The 19161-nt window shown below is 42.6% G+C and overlaps 1 protein-coding gene across 2 annotated transcripts in view; it reads left to right on the top strand.

Moving 5' to 3' along the window:
* The window catches only part of TOX2 (TOX high mobility group box family member 2), a 147403-nt gene that overhangs the window by 71449 nt on the left and 56793 nt on the right, over positions 1-19161 (top strand). For both annotated transcript variants that reach the window (XM_066586577.1, XM_066586578.1), the window contains exon 3: positions 18870-19115. In XM_066586577.1, coding sequence (XP_066442674.1) covers positions 18870-19115 — 246 coding nt within the window. The remainder of the gene's footprint in view (positions 1-18869; positions 19116-19161) is intronic.

Genomic DNA, 19161 nt, shown 5'->3' with positions numbered 1-19161 from the left:
GCCACGTACAAAGTTGGCAAGTGTTACTGTGACCACATGTACTAATTATATCTATACAAATGGGCAGTTACGTATGCCAAAATTCCAACTTTTTCACAGTTCCTATGTCCCTAAGGGTTCCCTGTTCTTCCGGATTTTTCTAGAAAATGTAGGTGTGCATAGACAGCCGCATGATGCTGCTTTTCAAAAAATTCCTCGGCGCAACGTTCTGTGCTGATTCACACAATGCTCTTGATTGTTTTTGACAAACTATCCTTTTTGAATGTTTCCTACCATGACAGCAGTGATATGACTGCTAGAACGCATGTGCAGTAACAGGAAGTATCTGTTCTGTGCATGTGCAGCACAAATACTCTATTCAAAGCAAAGCAGGGACTGGCCAAACATCTGTGCTTGTGTGACCACCTACCGGAAATGCCCCCGGTAGACGTTACCACTAGTACTGAGTTTTCAAAAATAAGAGTAAAGCATGAGGGGACTGATTAACACATAGCTTTAGATAAAGGCATTCCCTAAAACAGAATTGTTACATACTATTCTAATTTATTCATATCTAATCAACTGACTATATTCACATCGGTGGGAAAACCCTTTAACTTTCACTAAGCTTTTAGAGACTTTGATACAACTTGGAAATCGCAAAAATGTTAGGTATATGTTTGATATGTGGGTATTAAAAATGTCTATTCTATCACTTTAAGTCCAGACTGGTTGGTGGGTAAGTTCAAGAAAAAGAGTAGCATTGACCATTCTAATTAGTTTTGAGCGAACCGAACCAGTAGAACCATATTTCAGGTCGAACATGCTTAAACGTTTGGTTTGGCATGAACCCAAACTGAGCTTTTAGCAAAGTTCTACCTGAAACAGGGTTTCTAGTGGTTCGATTCACTCAACACTAGTCCTGAACACTGGTGTATAACCCTAAGAGCCATAAAAGCCATGTATTGGGGTGTTATATAGGGTGTTTATGGCTCTTAGACAAGGTTGTACACCAGTTTTAGTTGTTTTAGTGAACTTCTAGTTTGGTTCAAACTAGTTTGCACCAAACCAAACTTTTTGTAAAAGTTCGACGAACTGGCCAAGCCAAACTTTTCAAAAGTTTGCTTATCATTAATTATAATAAAATGTACCCTTCATATTTGCCTTGTTTGGCTTTACTTGTAGATAGGAGTAGCCATCATGAAAATACCAGCAATGGCTAAATGTAGTTCTAAACTCAGATAGTATGCAGGCACCATCTAGTGGTCACCAACACAGAATGATAAACCTTGCAGGAGAAAATGAGAAGAAATAGTGTTTTATACCATGAAACGGTAAAATGAAATATTGTGTTTTGATGTTTTCTGTCTGCATGAAGGTCAGTGTACTTTGTCCTTAAATTTTCTTTTTTTGCAAAAAGTCAGTCTTTCGCGATATTACCTTTCATTTGGCACTATGAGCTTGTCTTACAGGGAAGGCATTTTATTGATAAATTATGTCTTTCACTCCGGCTACGCAATATAATATGTTAGAGTTGGTCATACAAAAGTAGATTGTGCCATCACATATTCTCTTGTCTTCTGAAACACAAATTAAGGTGGTAAACAACCTTCTACCATACACCTCTTGTAAGGTAAAACACAATTAAGGAATCTCACACATGCAAACATATGATACAACCATGGGTGTAGCTCTAGAGGCTGCATAGGTCACACCTAAGCCCTGGTGCCTTAGGGGGTCAAAGTATCCCCCCACCAAATAAAAAAACACCAGTGGCACATGGTAGGTGATGGGAACCCTGATACAGATTTTGCATTGGGACTCAGGAGCTTCAATTCAAAGGGGTTGTCCCGGCGGGAAGTAATTTAAAAAAATGGATCCAAATCTGTTAAAATAATAAAAGCAGTGGTACATAGCTGTCCTCTTCCTCAGTAATCCAATGCTACATCTGTTGCGGTCCTCCCGGTATTTGTTTAAGAACAGCTACCACCTGACCACTGTGGCCAATCAGAGGCTGCAATGGTCTGGTGCTGTTCTCCTGGCATCATGCCTCCCAGCATCTGAGTGGTGATACCAGGAGATTTGTACGGCATGTGACTGCTGTTGCCTCTGATTGGCTGCAGCTGTCGGATGATAACCGTTGCTAAACAAAGAGCAGGAGGGCCGTAGCACTGGATCACTGGGAAAGAGGACGGGTAAGTTGGTTTTATTGTTTTGATACATTTGAATCCATTTTAAATAAATGTTCTCACACCTGCACAACCCCTTTAATCCTCTGGATTCAACCTTCAAGCTCCACTTATTTTTTCTAAATTCCTAGCATTATCCAAGTGGATGAAGCTAAGGTATGAGGAGCTTGAAAGCTTTCATCGGGTTTTATAATATATAGGTCCAGACTAATCTGAATGCCTTCGCATTATAAATCCAAATGTCAGTAAACCATTGACCATTATTGAGTGTGACTGAGGCCGGGCTCACACAAACGGGTCGGATTCTGCACACAGGAGGCCCACAGTGGATTCCAGCTGTGAGGCTGGCTGGTGACCCTGCGTACGGCAATAACCTGTATTGAGGATGACCGTGGAGATAGGCGGTCATGCACAGTACAGTTTTTTTTTCTTTGTTTATATTTCCCATACATGTAAGTAGACCCAGTAAAAAGAATGGTTTCTATTTTCATGTAATTTTTATGCATCTCGCCAAAACACACAAAACGTGTGCAATACACCCTAATACTCGCAAAGACTTTCCTTTAGACAGCTTTTGTAGGAGTGTGGTGTCGGCCACCTTTCCATGGCCCATGCTGTAGTATTTTATTAGGGACCAATGCTCCAGTATATGATCTGCATAGTTATAGGTCAGTGGTGGTGAGCCTATGGCACGCATGCCAGAGGCGGCACGTAGAGACCTCCATGCTGACGTGTCCCCGCCGTCGGCTGCTCACCACAGTAGTGATTACCAGCTGGGGTGCCATAGCTCCCCGATGGTAATCACGCAGTGTCGCTGCTGGCAACGCTGATCCAGGTGCACACTCTGACATCAGTGTGCAGCGCGAATCCTCCTCCCCTGAGTCCTCTCCTCCCTAGTTCCGCAGAAGAGGACAAGGAAGGAAATGTTCCAGGCTCACACACTGACGTCAGATTGCACGAGCATCAGCGCCGAGAAGAGGAGGAGCTGTGTTGACTGCAAGGAGGAGGTAAGTATATGGGTTGGGGGGGACTATTGCTACTGGGGCTACTGAAGGGGTTAATATTACTACTCGGGCTGCTGAGGGGGTTACTATTATTACAGGAGCTACTGAGAGGGGGTAATATTACTATTGGGGCTACTAAGGGGTTAAAAATACTACTGGGGCTGCTGAGGGGGTTACTATTACTGGGGATACTGAGAGGGGTTAATATTACTACTGGGGCTACTGAAAGGCTTAATATTACTGGGGCTGTTGATGGGGTTATTATTACTGCGGCCACTGTGGGGGTCACAATTGTTAGTGAGGCTACTGTGGGGACCACTATTACTACTTAGACTACTGTGGGGGACACTATTACTATTGAATCCACTGTGGGGGTCACTCTTACTACTGAATCCACTGTGGGGGTCACTATTACTACTGAGGCCACTGTAGGGGTCACTATTACTACTAAGGCCACTGTGGAGGTCACTATTACTACTGAGGCCACTGTGGGGGGCACTATTACTACTGATGCCATTGTGGGGGGCACTATTACTACTGAGGCCACTGTGGGGGGCACTATTACTACTGATGCCATTGTGGGGGGCACTATTACTACTGAGGCCACTGTGGGGGGCACTATTACTACTGAGGCCCCTGTGCTGGGCACTATTACTATTAAAGCCACTGTGGGGGACACTATTACTACTGAGGCGACTGTGGAGAACAGTATTTCTACTGAGGCCACTCTGCATGTGGCAGCGTACCTCAAGCTGAGTCAGGGTATGTTTACACATGGTGGCAATTTCTGCATCAAAAACACAGTTAAAATCCGCACTTCTGCTGTGGATTTTGACAAGAAATACGTTGTATATCTGCAGCTGATATCATACTATGTGGTGTTTCCCCCTACCTCCTCCGAAGGCTTCCCGATGTCAGCGCTTCCCGGCTTCTGGTTCCCAGCGGCCTGCTCAGGTGCGATGATGCTGGTCTGGTGAGGCCACTACAGGCCATTGAAAACCAGAAGCTGGGGAGCACTGGCAGCGGGAAGCCTTCAGAGGAGGTGAGGGGAAGCACTGCATAGTATGAAATCGGCTGCAGATATGCAACTGATTTGCAGTTAAAAACCACACCAATGGTACTCCAGTGCTCCAGCTAGGGAAAAAAACACAGCGTTCCTCCTTGTCTATTTAGAAAAGACCCTGTTGTTTTTATAATGATGGAGGTAAAAATCGTAGTTCGTGATAAGCCCCGTCCCCCTGACAAGTTGGCACTTTGCTATAGATAAGTGGGTCTTGAGTGGCAGTTTGGGCACTCGAGCTCTAAAAGGTTCGCCATCACTCTTATAGGTATTCCATGTTCATACAGATCTAACATGACAGTCATAACCATTTTGGTTAACAGTAGCTTGTACCATAGTACTATAACCTGACTAAATTGATCATCCACTTTTCACCACACCTTTTCATCATATCACAAATCTTCCATAAATGAGGCACCCTTACTGTGGGATGCCATTGGATAATTGTTGGCAATTGTGAAGTGAGATGAAAAAAATGGTATACCTCCAACGGATGCCTCAGACAAAAGCAATCTATCGGCTATCCATCAGGAGTTCCCATGTTAGAAAAAAGTATACAATTAAGGCTTGTTCACGTCTGCGTTGGGGATTCCGTTTCCTGCTCCGTTATGAGAGCATCAAAATGGAATTCCCTGGCTGAACGGTTCCATTTTATGTTGGCGCTGAACGGATCCTATTGGCAATAATGGAGTACATTTGATTTTTGGCATTCAGTCTGGTATGAAAATGCAGAGCTTTCTTGTCTGATATTTCATGTTGGATTTACTCTGAATATGTACAGAACCAAACCTATGCAATTTTTAGTGGATAGCAAATGATTGTATCGCTTTTATACCATGAGAGATTGGAGTGCTTAAAAGAGTCATATCAAGATAGACTTTTATCACCTATCCAAAGGATAGGTGATCGAAGTCTGATCGGTGGAGTCTGGCCACTGAGACCCATACCGATCACAGAAATGAGGTTCCATGTCGCTCTCTTCTTGTTACAGTGGGGTCATTTCTTTCACTTGCAGTGACATCAGATTAAATGAAATGTTGGCTGTGCATTCATTTTAATGGGGCTCGGCCATCTCCATCAGCCTCACTGAAATGAATGGAGCAGCACCGCACATGCACAGCCATAACTCCATTCAATTCTCCTCACTTTGGGGGGATGAGAGGGGGCCAAGTGAGAACAGGGGAAATGCGACCCCCATTCTTGGGATTGGTGATAAAGCCTATTTTGGTACAACCCCTTTAACCAAATTCAATAAAAGTTAAGAAGGGACTACCTCCAAAGCAGAGACCACTTTTAAGGGCGTTATCTCACCATCGACAAGCCCTTTTAAGAGTTAAACAAACTGGGCAATTTGCTGACCATTTTAGGTCAGGTTTTATGTAGAGATGAGCGAGCACGCTCGGTTAAGGCAGTTACTCGAGCAAGCATCAGTCTTTTCAAGTAACTGCATACTTGTCCAAGATAATGTGTGTGTGTGGGGGGGAGTGAGAGAGATCTCTCTCTCAACCCCGCAACCCCCCGCTCACTCCTGCCGCCCCCCTGAATTTTCTTGGACGAGTATGCAGTTACTCGAAAAGACCGATGCTCGCTCGAGTAACTGCCTTAACCGAGCGTGCTCACTCCTCTCTAGTTCTATAGGGTAAATGAATAGTCAGCCACATAATACTTGACTAGACCAGAGCCATCAGACCAAGAGCTGCTCCTTGTATTCCGGAACTTTTACGATTGATGACCTATCATCACGTGGTCCACTGCTCTATATCCCAACTAATCAGCTGTTCATCCAGCCTGCTGTCAGTGCAACAGGTTGGACATTGTCATCGGTAGTTAGGGCTACAAGTGTAATAGACGGCTTTACTCCCATTACACTTCTGGCTCCTCATTGTGGTTACATTCGGAAGTGTAATAGCAAGCATCACTCTCAATAATTTCAATGGGAGTGAAGCCGTCTCTTCCACTTCCTGCCCTGACCACCGATGACAATGTCTACCCCGCTGCACTAACTATCCCAAGCATTGGACCCCTGTAGATCAACTATTGACCTATCCCGAGGATAGGTCATTAATAATAAAAGTCTCAGAATAGTCCTCTAGATAGAAGAACCTCATCTATGAAGAGGTTGACACATCTTTAAAGAGGATATGAAGACCCTCTACGTCACCCATTCAACCTTTTTTAATAACACACAGCATTTACCAAGAATTAAGACCTAGTGTATGCATATTACTGGACTGTCATCATATCCAGATCTCCCATATTCTGCATCTAATTCCCTAAGCTAACAACAAAGCATCCACTATGTGTCCGGTAGGGGTTAAGCCTTAATGAGAATGTTCTTTAGAATCCATTTCCTCCTCCATTATACCGAAATGACTGTTCCTTTAAATAACCCTATAATGTTTTCCTGCATTACCGATGAAAATTAGTGAATCCTAATCAAAATCCCTGCCAATAAATGATTGATGTAAAGGCTGCTCTGCAAATTGTGTCATTTTCCGAAGTCCAAGCCTCCTCCTGCAGATGAAATGTATTCTGCCTCTTCTTCTTTTTTTCATAACGTCAGTTGCTGTATAATGCCATTGCTGAAATGATTTTACTTAATAAAAACCGTTGCCATAGAAATCCCATTTCTCTCTCTCTCTCTTTGCTGCATCTGTCTCTCCTTATTTTTATCAAATCGTTCCGCAGAAGTCTCTCTCTTTCTTTTTTTTTCATAAATGCAATAACCATTTCTCCGATAACACATCCCATAAAAATGATTGCAATTCTACTATACATATCTTGTTTTTCTTTCTTCTTTTTGCAAATGCAGCAATTTTCCTCTGCCTAGCGACACATCTGCATCAATGTTATATATATATATACACATTCCTGAATGTAGAGCTTTTAACTCTTCAGGCGGCATTAAAGGGCAAGAATGGTCTAGGATTAAAATCTTAATATAGCACCTGTAATTATAGCCAATGCAGCTGGAAGGATTGTTAAAAATGAGAGCTATTTTGGGTACACACATCACCACATACAAAAATGATTAAAGGGGATGTCCAGGAGATTAGGAAAACAGCTGCTTTCCTCCAGGAACAGTGTCATTACCTGTTCATGGGTTGTATCTGGTATTACGGCTCCGTTCCATTAAAGTGAATGGGGATGAGCTGCAATACCACACATAACCTGTGGGCAGGTGTGGCGCTGTTTTGGAAAGAAGGCAGACGTTTGTTTCTAATCGTGTACTATCCTTTTTTGTTCAAAAAGTTTTTAGTAAGGCAGCAGTTTCACAGAGGACAATTATGTATCCATAATAATCATAGAAGGAAGAGTTAGATTACACAATCCCAACTTGGAAATACTAATACATATTTTGAAAAGCACCACTGTTACTAATGTTTAAGAAAACAAAACAAAACAACAACAAAAAAAAGCAAACAGTAATTGAAGACAAACACACTGGATGAGTGAAAAAGGGGAGGGAGAGACAAATCAGGAAGAAGCAGGATGGGACCTTGGTCCCAAATCAGGAAGAAGCAGGACGGGACCTTGGTCCCAAATCAGGAAGAAGCAGGATGGGACCTTGGTCCCAAATTGGGAAGAAGCAGGATGGGACCTTGGTCCCAAATCGGGAAGAAGCAGGATGGGACCTTGGTCCCAAATCGGGAAGAAGCAGGATGGGACCTTGGTCCCAAATCGGGAAGAAGCAGGATGGGACCTTGGTCCCAAATCACTAATGAGTCTAGCCTATCATGGAATCAGTCAGTATATGGCTGCTCAGATTTAGGCCTCCCCTGTTGAGATCCAATTATTGAATCTCGCGGACATCCAAACAGAAATCCATGGTTGCCGTGTAGCATAGAAGCATGGGTGTGTGTTCTGTACTATCCCCTTAATAAATAGAAAGGTGAATAAAAATAGTGGTGGAGCTACCTGAATGGGTGAGTGATTTGGAAAAATTATAGGTAGAGGTACGTGCAGAAGATGTGATTCTTCTCTCTTGTTAAGTTGATGGGTCGTGGAGAAGACCTAGTTGTTCGTGTGCAGCCAACCCAATAATAGTCGCACTGGCAGATGAGACTAATCCATCAGAATAGTCTCATCTGCCAGTGTGCTATCCCTTTAATGAGCTAGTCAACCTTTGGTTTTCCTATTGGTTGCGGGTGGTGTACGCAACATAGGATTTAGGGTAAGATGCAAAAGACAAAATCAGCAAAATGATTGCAGGAATGTAGATTAGTAACAGTTTAGTCATAAGTGAGCTGTCCAACTTTTACCGTATGGTCACTTAATACAATTTGCGCTAGCTAAATCCTAGGAGTAACACTTGGTGCAGAATGTAAGATAACAACAATGCTTAGAAATCACTATTGATGATACTTTGTGAAGACTAGATATGTTCCATTGACATACAGTTCATGTCATACAATACACAGTCCTTCTGGGAAAGATTATCACGTACAGCTATCAATGCTATATAATGAAAACAGCGTTTAACTGAACACAGCGGTTTAGCCTTCATAAAGCATTTTTAATACAAAGACTCCCATCTCTGTATCACTTTTGCCTCATTCCTGAACCCAGCGAGCGATTTCTCTCTTTAATAACTAAATCTAAATTTAATAACTGCTGTAGTGGCCTCCTATACAAGAAGCCTATTGCATCACTAGTTTTGTCCTTGGCAGTATGCATACCTAACATAGTGTCTGAGGTTGGCCTCACTTACAATTTGTCCCTTGGAAATCATCACTGCCCAGTTGCTTCCCTTAGGCAGCCTCTGGTTCATCAGTCCAGAAAATCGAGGGATGCTTGAAATAGCACTTGCAGCTTTGTTCTCTCCGCAGACAGTCATACTTTCACTCCATAATATCCACATGAGATTCGGTGCAGCTTCTATTGCATCATTTCCAGATGGTGCGTACCACTGTGTCTGCCACCCGAAGGCAGTAGTTGTTCTGCAGGATTTTGCGCCTTCACAAAATGCCTCTCTAGCAGTACTTCTTTCTAACAGCAGCACTTGCACTCTGTTTGTGGCAGAGCAAACAATTCCTTTTATCGACTAGTCAGACTAATAAGCGTCCTTCTGGGCATGCTCAGTTCAAATTGTCGCACATTTTGTCGCACGGGTGGAATTGTCACCAAATTCGTTGCATCTCTGCCCATTACCATGGTAACCTATTAACCCTCTAGTGGAAGCCTCTTACGCATCAAACAGTTGCAAGAAAAAGTAAGTGAACCCTTGCGAATTACTCAGATTTCTGCATTAATTACTAATAACATATGATCTGATTATTATCCAAGTGACAATTAAACACAATACAACTAAACTAGCAACAAACAGTTGTACCATTCATGTCTTTAGTTTAAAACACTGAGTAATCATGCAGAGTGCAAGGAGAAAAAATAAGTGAACCCTTGAATTTAATTACCTGTAGATCCCCCTTTAGCAGCAATCATCTGCACCAAATGATTTATATAGCTGTCTATAAGATTTGCATTATGTCGCTTAGTCATTTTGGAACATTCCTTTTTGCAAATGTGTTTCAGTTCCTCAGTATTTCTGGGATGCCTTGCATGTACAGCCCTTTACAGGTCATGTCACAGCATTTTGATACTGAAAAATAAGTGAACCCTTGAATTTAATTACCTGTAGATTCCCCTTTAGCAGCAATCATCTGCACCAAATGATTTCTGTAACTGTCTATAAGATTTGCATTATGTCGCTTAGTCATTTTGAAACATTCCTTCTTGCAAATGTCTTTCAGTTCCTCAGTATTTCTGGGATGCCTTGCATGTACAACCCTTTACAGGTTATGCCACAGCATCTTCATAGGGTTAAGATCCGCACTCTGACCTGGTCATTTTACCCTCACAAATCACCTTCTTTTTCAACCATTTTTTAGTTAACCTACTTGTGTGCTTTGGGTCATTGTCATGTTGCATCACCTTGCTGACAGTCTCCTGGTAGGAGTTATTCTCCTACACTGCATAGAGTAGACAGGAAGAACAATAAGAGATGACAGCAAATATGATAATGACTATATATCACAAGCATGCTAGGTTTTAAGTTTGAAGACTCGGTGTACTATGAAGACATGGCAAAGCCACGTGCAGGTTATGGTGGCCGCTGAGTGCCTATAGTTCTGACATATGGCATAGTGAATGCCTTTGTACAGTACTTCCATAAGTATTCGTCTATACTAGAACACCTCCTTATATTGCATGTGATCGAGCAAGGCTACCAAAAGCCTACATATAAAATAAGAGCCATGAGACCCATAATATAATGGTGGGTCCTGGTTAATAAATGAAATGCCCATCATTATGAAGTGGTACTAGAAGTTGAAGCATGCCTTGCTAGATTCAAAAAGATTCACAGATGCAACAAACAGCAATGGTTCACAGGAATTAATTTGGATTAATTCTGGTACTCCCCATTCTATAACTGAGGATCACATAGGAGTTAATACTATAACTTAACATTTAATAATTCATGTGTTTCTCTCCTGTGAATTAAGGCTGCTTGCAATAAAAGCAGGCAGTGGGGGAGAATGTAAAGTGATATATCAATCCTGGAGTTATTTTATACCCCACTCCAAGGATATATGAAACAATACCTCTTGTCTGTGGCTGCAGGTGTCCTTCTCATCTGCCAAATACTTGGACTCCATAATGTATTACTGGTAACTTTCAGGCATGACCTTGTCTTTTCTAGGCAGGGGGTTTACTGATTGTTACTTCTATGTTTCTGCCTCTGCAAAGAAAGAAATCATTATAAAGTCCGTATACCATTGTATTAAGGAGTGGGAGCAGTACTCGAGAAGGTACAGGTGGACCTTAGGTGAGATGGGTGTGAGCCCATGCTTGCTCATTAGGGAAGGGCATACATAGGAATAGTGTTCTTCTATGGGCATAGGGATTAGATAAAGATTGGACAATTTTGAGAAAAGACCAAACTACTATATCACATATATACAGTTATAGTATATACATTATATATATACACATATATATATAGTACACTTCATTCCACATTAGTCCAAATTGCTCCCTTCCGCCAACAATCAAGTGCTATATATGAGGCAGTATATGAAATATTCAGTCCGAGTGATGCATTTTCTGAATACTAGATGTGCACTCATAGACCATTCCATTAGTGTATCCATTAGAACATGCTTCCAAGCCTGTCTGCTCTATTACATTCCAGCTCTCGGCTTAACCCTTTGCTATCCCAATCTGGAAGCATGCATTTTGCTCAATGTCTTCCTTATCCAATGATGGGTGAGCTACAACTGGACAGAGCAATACAGTATATCCTATTCTATGTGTGCAACTAAATGCATCGCGTCTAGCGATATGTGCAACTCAATGCGACTACTACAATTAATAATAGCATGGGTCTGGAGGGGTACAGGTTCTCTACATAGTGGGTGTGAGGAGACTTAAAAGCCCATGTAGTGCTCCAATGGGAAATTTAGTATGCAAATGAGAGATGTAACAATGCCTGTATACTAACGAGGGGCAACAAAAGCTGTCTGCACAAGGTTATCTTTTCCTTCTAAAGAAGACTTTGGCCTTGGCTTATATCCGCAGACATGTTATAAGGTCAAATATTGACTTGTAGGAAACTACCTAAAACTGCCTTCAAATAGGTGCTGCTGCTGATACATTGTAACATCTGCCGTTTGCATAATTAATTAACAATAGCATTAAGTAAATCGATGGCGTCATTGTCTCCTGAGAAATAGACAAGGGTCATTACTGTCTATGGGGTTCAAAAACATTGGGCAAATTAAAGTTGGGCAACTTTTTTTGTTGATCAAGACCTTCTGCTACTAGAGCCTTTTGGTTATATTTTATTGTCTTGCACACTATCCTCACTATACATTTGAATATTCGGTCTCCTTAAAAAAAAGGAGTAATTAATATTACATGCACATGGGCTTTTTTTCTATCCGATTTCTGGACCCCAAAAAATCAGTCTGAAAATCGGATGGCAATGGCACCCGTTCATTTGAATGGGTGTATGCACACAGGCGTTTTTTACTCTTTACTTTAGACCGAGTAAAATACAAATCGCAGCATGTCCTATTCTTGCTGACTTTTGGATGAGAATAGTACATGTCCATGTGTGGTGTTCAGCACACCAGAAAGCATATGGACAGTATGTCTGAGAGCTGTCCTATCCGAGTTGCGCCCAAGAATCTTGACCACAACTTTTAAATTACCCGTGTGCATATATCCTTAGGCTGCATTCCCACGAATGTATATCGGCTCGGTTTTCACACCGAGCTGATATACGTCATCCTCGTGTGCAGGGGGGGAGGATGGAAGAGCCAGGAGCAGTGCTCTGAGCTCCCGCCCCCTCTCTGCCTCCTCTCTGCCCCTCTGCACTATTTGCAATGGGGAGAGGCGGGATGGGGGCGGGGCTAATTATCGGCACTTGGCCCCGCCCTGCCTCCTTTCATTGCAAATAGTGCAGAGGGGTGGAGAGGAGGCAGAGAGGGAGCGGGAGCTCAGTTCCTGCTCCTGGCTCTTCCATCCTCTCCCCCTGCACACGAGGACAACGTATATCGGCTCGGCGTGAAAACCGAGCCGATACACGTTTGTGGGAATGCAGCCTAAAGAGGTTCCCCATACACATTTTTTGAATATTTTGAATAATCTGATTAATAATGATTAACCCTTTCCAATCTAATTTGTATCCTGGTTTTCATAGGGGGCTTACTCTTTTTCTACCATTATACAACAACACTATCTGCTGGCTAAAGCCAGCAGTGCATGAGGTGACACATTGGATATAGGCTCTGACAGCAGAGAGGCTGGCAATATACAGTAAGAGAACCCCGACGGACGTCTTCCAACATCAGAGCTGCACAGCCTTAAAGGGGTTGTCCCGCGCCGAAACGGTTTTTTTTTTTTTCAATAATTCCCCCGTTCGGCGCGAGACAAACCCGATGCAGGGGTTAAACAAGAAAACCGCACAGTGCTTACCTGAATCCCCGCACTCCGGTGACTTCTTACTTACCTGCTGAAGATGGCCGCCGGGATCTTCTCCCTCGGTGGACCGCAGGGCTTCTGTGCGGTCCATTGCCGATTCCAGCCTCCTGATTGGCTGGAATCGGCACGTGACGGGGCGGAGCTACAAGGAGCCGCTCTCCGGCACGAGCGGCCCCATTGAGAAAAGAAGAAGACCGGACTGCGCAAGCGCGTCTAATCTGGAGATTAGACGCTGAAAATTAGACGGCACCATGGAGACGAGGACGCTAGCAACGGAACAGGTAAGTGAATAACTTCTTATAACTTCTGTATGGCTCATAATTAATGCACAATGTACATTACAAAGTGCATTAATATGGCCATACAGAAGTGTATAGACCCACTTGCTTTCGCGGGACAACCCCTTTAAATCATAATGTCTTCAGACGTCAGACAGTGGATGGGAAAGGGTTAATGCCAAGCCTCCCTCACATTTTTCTGCTCTTGCTTCAGCACCAACAGCCTGGAGAATCTGACCCCAACAAATTGCTGAGGTCCACCATGTTTAAAAAGATGCCTGTAACTGGGCAAAAGAGTCTTGGCAGCAGTTCTATCATGCCACGCCACATCTCATCTTGCACTATGAATCAGATTTTTGCAAAGAAGTGAAGAACATCTTAAAACATCAGGCTTTCAATATATAGTTTACCATCTAACTTGTTCCACAATCCAAGCCCATTTTTTTCTAAAAGAGGTAGCACTGCGTGTCCAATAGTTAATATAGTGTTAGTTCAATATAGTATAGATGCACCTGCCTATCCAACCGTGCCTCCTATTTACGGCCTTGACAAGGATGTACTGTATGCCATTGAGTTGATGATTGCACGGCAGTGTCTGAATACCCAGTTGGTTGTGTAACCCGATTACTAAGCTCTTCTCAGTGTAATTACGCTGATTGGTTATTGTACGTTCTGATTTTACTTTTATTTGAGTGTCTTGTAAATGTAAAGAGGTTTTTCCATCATTTTTATGTAGTGAACAGGTGTGTGACTGCGGTTCACAAGTCACTTACATTTGCATGTTCCTGTCCTGTGGACTATAAATCGCTCGTCCATCTGTTTAACTAAAGGTAGAACAATGTCACAATGGAGTTCAACCTGAGTTTAAAGTTACATATATATGGCTATATATGGAAAGAAACGGCATTACCACCGAGTATGGAGTTGTAAGTATCTGGTTCAGTTACACAATGACATGCCAGTTTGGAGAAGCCTTGAGGGTGTCTGGACAAGTAATGGAAGCAACCTTTTTTACCTTGTGCCCCCTAGCAGTGATACACCCACCTCCGGTGTAAAAAAAAAATCAAAAATATAGAAGGAGTTGCCATCTTGTTGCAAATCGGTGGGGTTCACAGTGGTAAGACCCAACCAATCAGCAAGCTTTTCCCTATTCTGCGGTACAACTCCTCTAAGACAAGTGTAGAAAATGCCTGCCTTGATAAATTTCCTCCTCTGTGTGTTTATTACATCATATAACTACTATACAGTGACTGATGTAAAGATGACACTTCTCACAGTGCACATCATAAAGGAACCAAACAATACTGGAAGATTTCAGCTCTGAGGTTTGCAGAATTTTGAATGCAGCTGTGGACCACAATGTAGGCTAGAACTCTGGATTAAGTTATGCATTATGTTTACAAAGTTGCTAATTTTTTATGTAAATTCTAAAAATATCTAGACAGTAGCATGATGTTGAAGATTGAGCATACCCTTTCAATCACAAATTTAGCTCTACTACATCTTTAGGCCTTAGTCAGACGGGCGTTTTTAGCCGCGATTTGCGCATGCGCATGCGTCCGGCGATTTTTTAAAACCATTGCTCTGCAATGGTATCGGACACATGAGCGCTTTTTATGTGCTCGTTCGATAAATTATAGAACAGAAAATCGCAGATCGCACCTATCTGCGATCTGCGATTCCTGTTCTCTTCTGTATATGCGCTCAATGGGGCCGGCGGCAGCAGCGCCGACCCCATTGAGAACATATAGAAGACAAATCATTCTTCTCTGCCACAGCTGTAACAGCTGTGGCAGAGAAGAACGATGTTTGCCCATTGAATTCAATGGAGCGGCAATACAGCCGCTCCATTGAAAGCAATGGGCTGCCGGCGTGCGCGGGGTGAATTGTCGGGAAGGGGTTAAATATATAAGCCCTTCCCTGCAATTCATCCTAAAATGTGTTAAAATAAAAAAAAAATGTATACTCACCTTTCCGCTGCAGCCGGAGTCCAGCCGCGGCCGCTGTCAGTTCTCCTGAACTGCTTCTTGGCACTATTCAGCCGGCGGGGCTTTAAAATCCCCGCCAGCTGAATGATCTGCCTCTGATTGGTCACAGCCCTGACCAATCAGAGGCTGAAAACACTCACACACCCATTCATGAATTCATGAATGGGTGAGTGACTGCTGCCTCTCAGCGCTGAGCCAATCAGGGGCAGGTCTGACTCACATCCATTCATGAATTCATGAATGGGTGTGAGTGAGGCATGCCTCTGATTGGCTCAGCGCTGAGCCAATCAGGGGGCAGGTCTGACTCACACCCCCTTCACACCCACTGCAGGACGGCCGCGCGGAGCTCCGGCTGCCGGCAGAAGGTGAGTATACAAATTTTTTTTATTTTTACACATTTTAGGATGAATTGCAGGGAAGGGCTTATATATTTAAGCCCTTACCGACAATTCATCCCGGGCTCGCCCGCAGCGCATTGCTTTCAATGGAGACGGCTGTATTGCCGTCTCCATTGAATGCAATGCGCTGGACAGCTCCGGCCCGTTTCTAATGAAACGCGGCTAGGAGCAGATTTTCGGGCGATTTGCAGGCGACTTGCGCGCACCGGTCACGCGATTTGCGGATGCGCATCCGTCATGCGATCCGCAAATCGCGCAAAAAAACGCCCGTCTGACTAAGGCCTTATGGCTAATCAGGGTCCCCGTATAGATGCTGCATGGGCCTATTTTACAGTAGTTATGGCATTGCAAGTCACACTATGTGTGGTTAACCTAAGAGTCACTACATGGGTCATGTACTATAGCTATCATTGAGATGGATCCCAAAATCAAGTGTAACACTGAAAGTGGAAGGAAGCATGTAGGATAGGTCTTACCAGGTAAATAAGTTGTAATATTAAAAACTGTCAGATTTAATAGGTTTCTTACATATTTGTGCCATCTATTGATCACAAGAAAATTGATACATGAGTCCCTTTGTGTTTATTAGTATTGGTAGCAGAGATTAATGAGATTATGGGTGAGTATTACCAAAAATTTACTGTCACATAAAATCAACGTGTTACGTCTGAGCCAGACACAAACCTCCATGTCCTGATCGAACGTTAATGTTATGTCCCTAAATGACGAATATACACACAAAGTACAAAAGTGGATAACACAAAATAACATATAAGGAAACCAAAAAGTGGGGAAATGGGGAATCTGACCCTAACCTACTAGCGTAAGGAGACTACTTAAAGCGGAGCACTCACCCTGATGAGGGCGATCCCACATCAGGAAACTGGGGTAACCATGACTTTCCCTAGTTAGAAACAAGGAATGTAGCTACAAATAGATGTTACACAAGTATATATAAACCTAGATGTTACACAAATACATTAACCACAGATATTCGGGAGATAAGATGTAACAATACCCCAGATAAAATAAATAACTAAATAGACTTATCTGAACTAAGACACAGGATTAGACGATTGAATTGCTGACTGACTTGACAAGAAAACAAAATCAAACAGAGAGTACAACTATTTCCTCTGTAAGGACGAGTGGGAATAAAGGAGTACACACTACCCAGCCGACCAATTGATCCGCATACCAACAGAGAAGTGTATCCATCAGTGTCCAGGGTGGAAATGAACTGAGCATGCTCCAGTGTGAAGATCACATGGGCCGAGGCTGACCCCGTGATGTCACCCTGGTCACAGGTGGTGAGCCATGACACAATATATACAGTTTAATGCATATGACTCTGGCTATAGTCAAAAAGTAGAGATGCCTGAATATGGTAGAGTAATATCAGACCACGAGAAAAGCTTGGATGGAATTATTGCTACTGAAAAAAGCATGGTTTTCAAGAAAGAGCGCTACTCTTGTCTATGACCTGTGTCTGGAATTACAACTCCTCCCTATTCACGCAATACCAGATATAAACTATAAGCAAGGGTGGCACTGTTTCAGGAATACAAAGCAGACTCGTATTTTCTAATCCTGGACAACACATTTAGGTTTCAAGTGGAAGCTGTTGGCAGGGCACGTGCCTCTGGTATGTGGGTGCCAACACTTCCCTTGGCCAAAGATTAGGACTAGAGCAGTAAATGAAATTGGACATTCAAAAGGGTGTAAATAATATTTCATACATAGAGAACCAATGTTCAATGGGACATTGGCTGGGTAAGAGAACTGGAAGAACAGTGGAGGCCGTTGTCGCAATGACTGATTTCATACACTGTGGTAGAACCATGTCCAGACATCCCTTTCACTTTTTACACATTCAACTTAAAATCTAATTTCTCCCAACATGGACTCTTTCTTACACCTAATATTGCAAAGAAAGAAGACGGGTCCCAGTTTTTTTTTTTTTTCGTGGAGGTAATTATCTCAGAGAATGAATGTGCAGCTGTCACAATAGACACATTATTAAGATCCCCATTCTATAGTAGTGTTGAGTTACTCTGACAGCACCAACATGGAGCTGATAACGCCTGATTTGCATTTCTATTATGGACGATGAATGTGCAGAATAGTCCCACAATTCTTTGCAGCATTATATGTTATTTTCTCATTTGTTCACTCCTTGACTACATACATATATATGGGTATATAGGGGACCTGGGCTTTAGATTACACACAGGTTCTTGAACATACACTTCTTTCCATTAGCATTAATTTCCATTCCATGTCAATTCGACTATTGGATGGTCAACTTTGGGGTTTTGGGCACAAAGAGAACTTTTCTCATCTCTAGTTTTGGATGCTCCACCACCACGCAACATCAGTTCCAATTAATGCTGACCAGATTATCATATTTATGAAGCTTTCATGTCTGTATCATGTTCATATGAGCTTCTTCTTCAAAGTGCTTTGGTTCCTCCAACATTTCAAAAGCATGCTTAGGATAATTGGCCTACTCAAGCATGATAAATTAGATGGTGATGCCACTGGTGACTGTCCAACCATGTACTGTATAATATGTCAGGGCTTTATCAATTAAAATGGATGAATACAATAAATGGTTCTCAAATGGCTATTTCCCCAGTATGATGATGTATTATATTGATTAGATATACTATCAGTGTCCGACCAGTGGGGGATTCAACTGGAAGACTCGCGCTCTCCAAGAATAAAGGTGTCGATAAAGTGTATTGCTCCCTTTATACCTCATCCCTGTACAGTACTCCTCCCAACCTGTATAAGAATTGCAACCCAGCCTCATTCACTTCAATTCAAGAATCAGTGGATGTTCCAGGGAATGGACTCCACTGATCAGATATTAATGATTTATCAATTTGATTGATTAATGGAATTGGTTGGTTTAACAAACATTGTCTGAAGTGTTTTTTCTACTATTGCGCAATATTAACAGAAGAATGGTTTATTCAATTTCAGAATTACAATGGTCAAAATGAAAGCAATGAAGACTATGAGATCCCTCCCATCACTCCACCAAATTTACCGGATCATTCTCTCATGCACTTGGTTGACCATGAACCTGGATATCATTCACTGTGTCACAGCCTCCCTCCAAACAGCTTGATACCAGCTTACTCCTATCAGAACATGGATCTACCTGCAATCATGGTTTCCAGCATGCTAAGCCAAGATGGACATCTCCTTTCTTCTCAGCTGCCTACAGTAAGTCAAAATTCTACTCTTTCTACCCTTTCTGGAATTGAACAAT

This window comes from Eleutherodactylus coqui, chromosome 13, assembly GCF_035609145.1.
Source record: "Eleutherodactylus coqui strain aEleCoq1 chromosome 13, aEleCoq1.hap1, whole genome shotgun sequence".
Classification (NCBI taxonomy): domain Eukaryota; kingdom Metazoa; phylum Chordata; class Amphibia; order Anura; family Eleutherodactylidae; genus Eleutherodactylus; species Eleutherodactylus coqui.
Note: the sequence above shows the minus strand (reverse complement) of the source record. Positions and strands in the feature narration are given on the sequence as shown.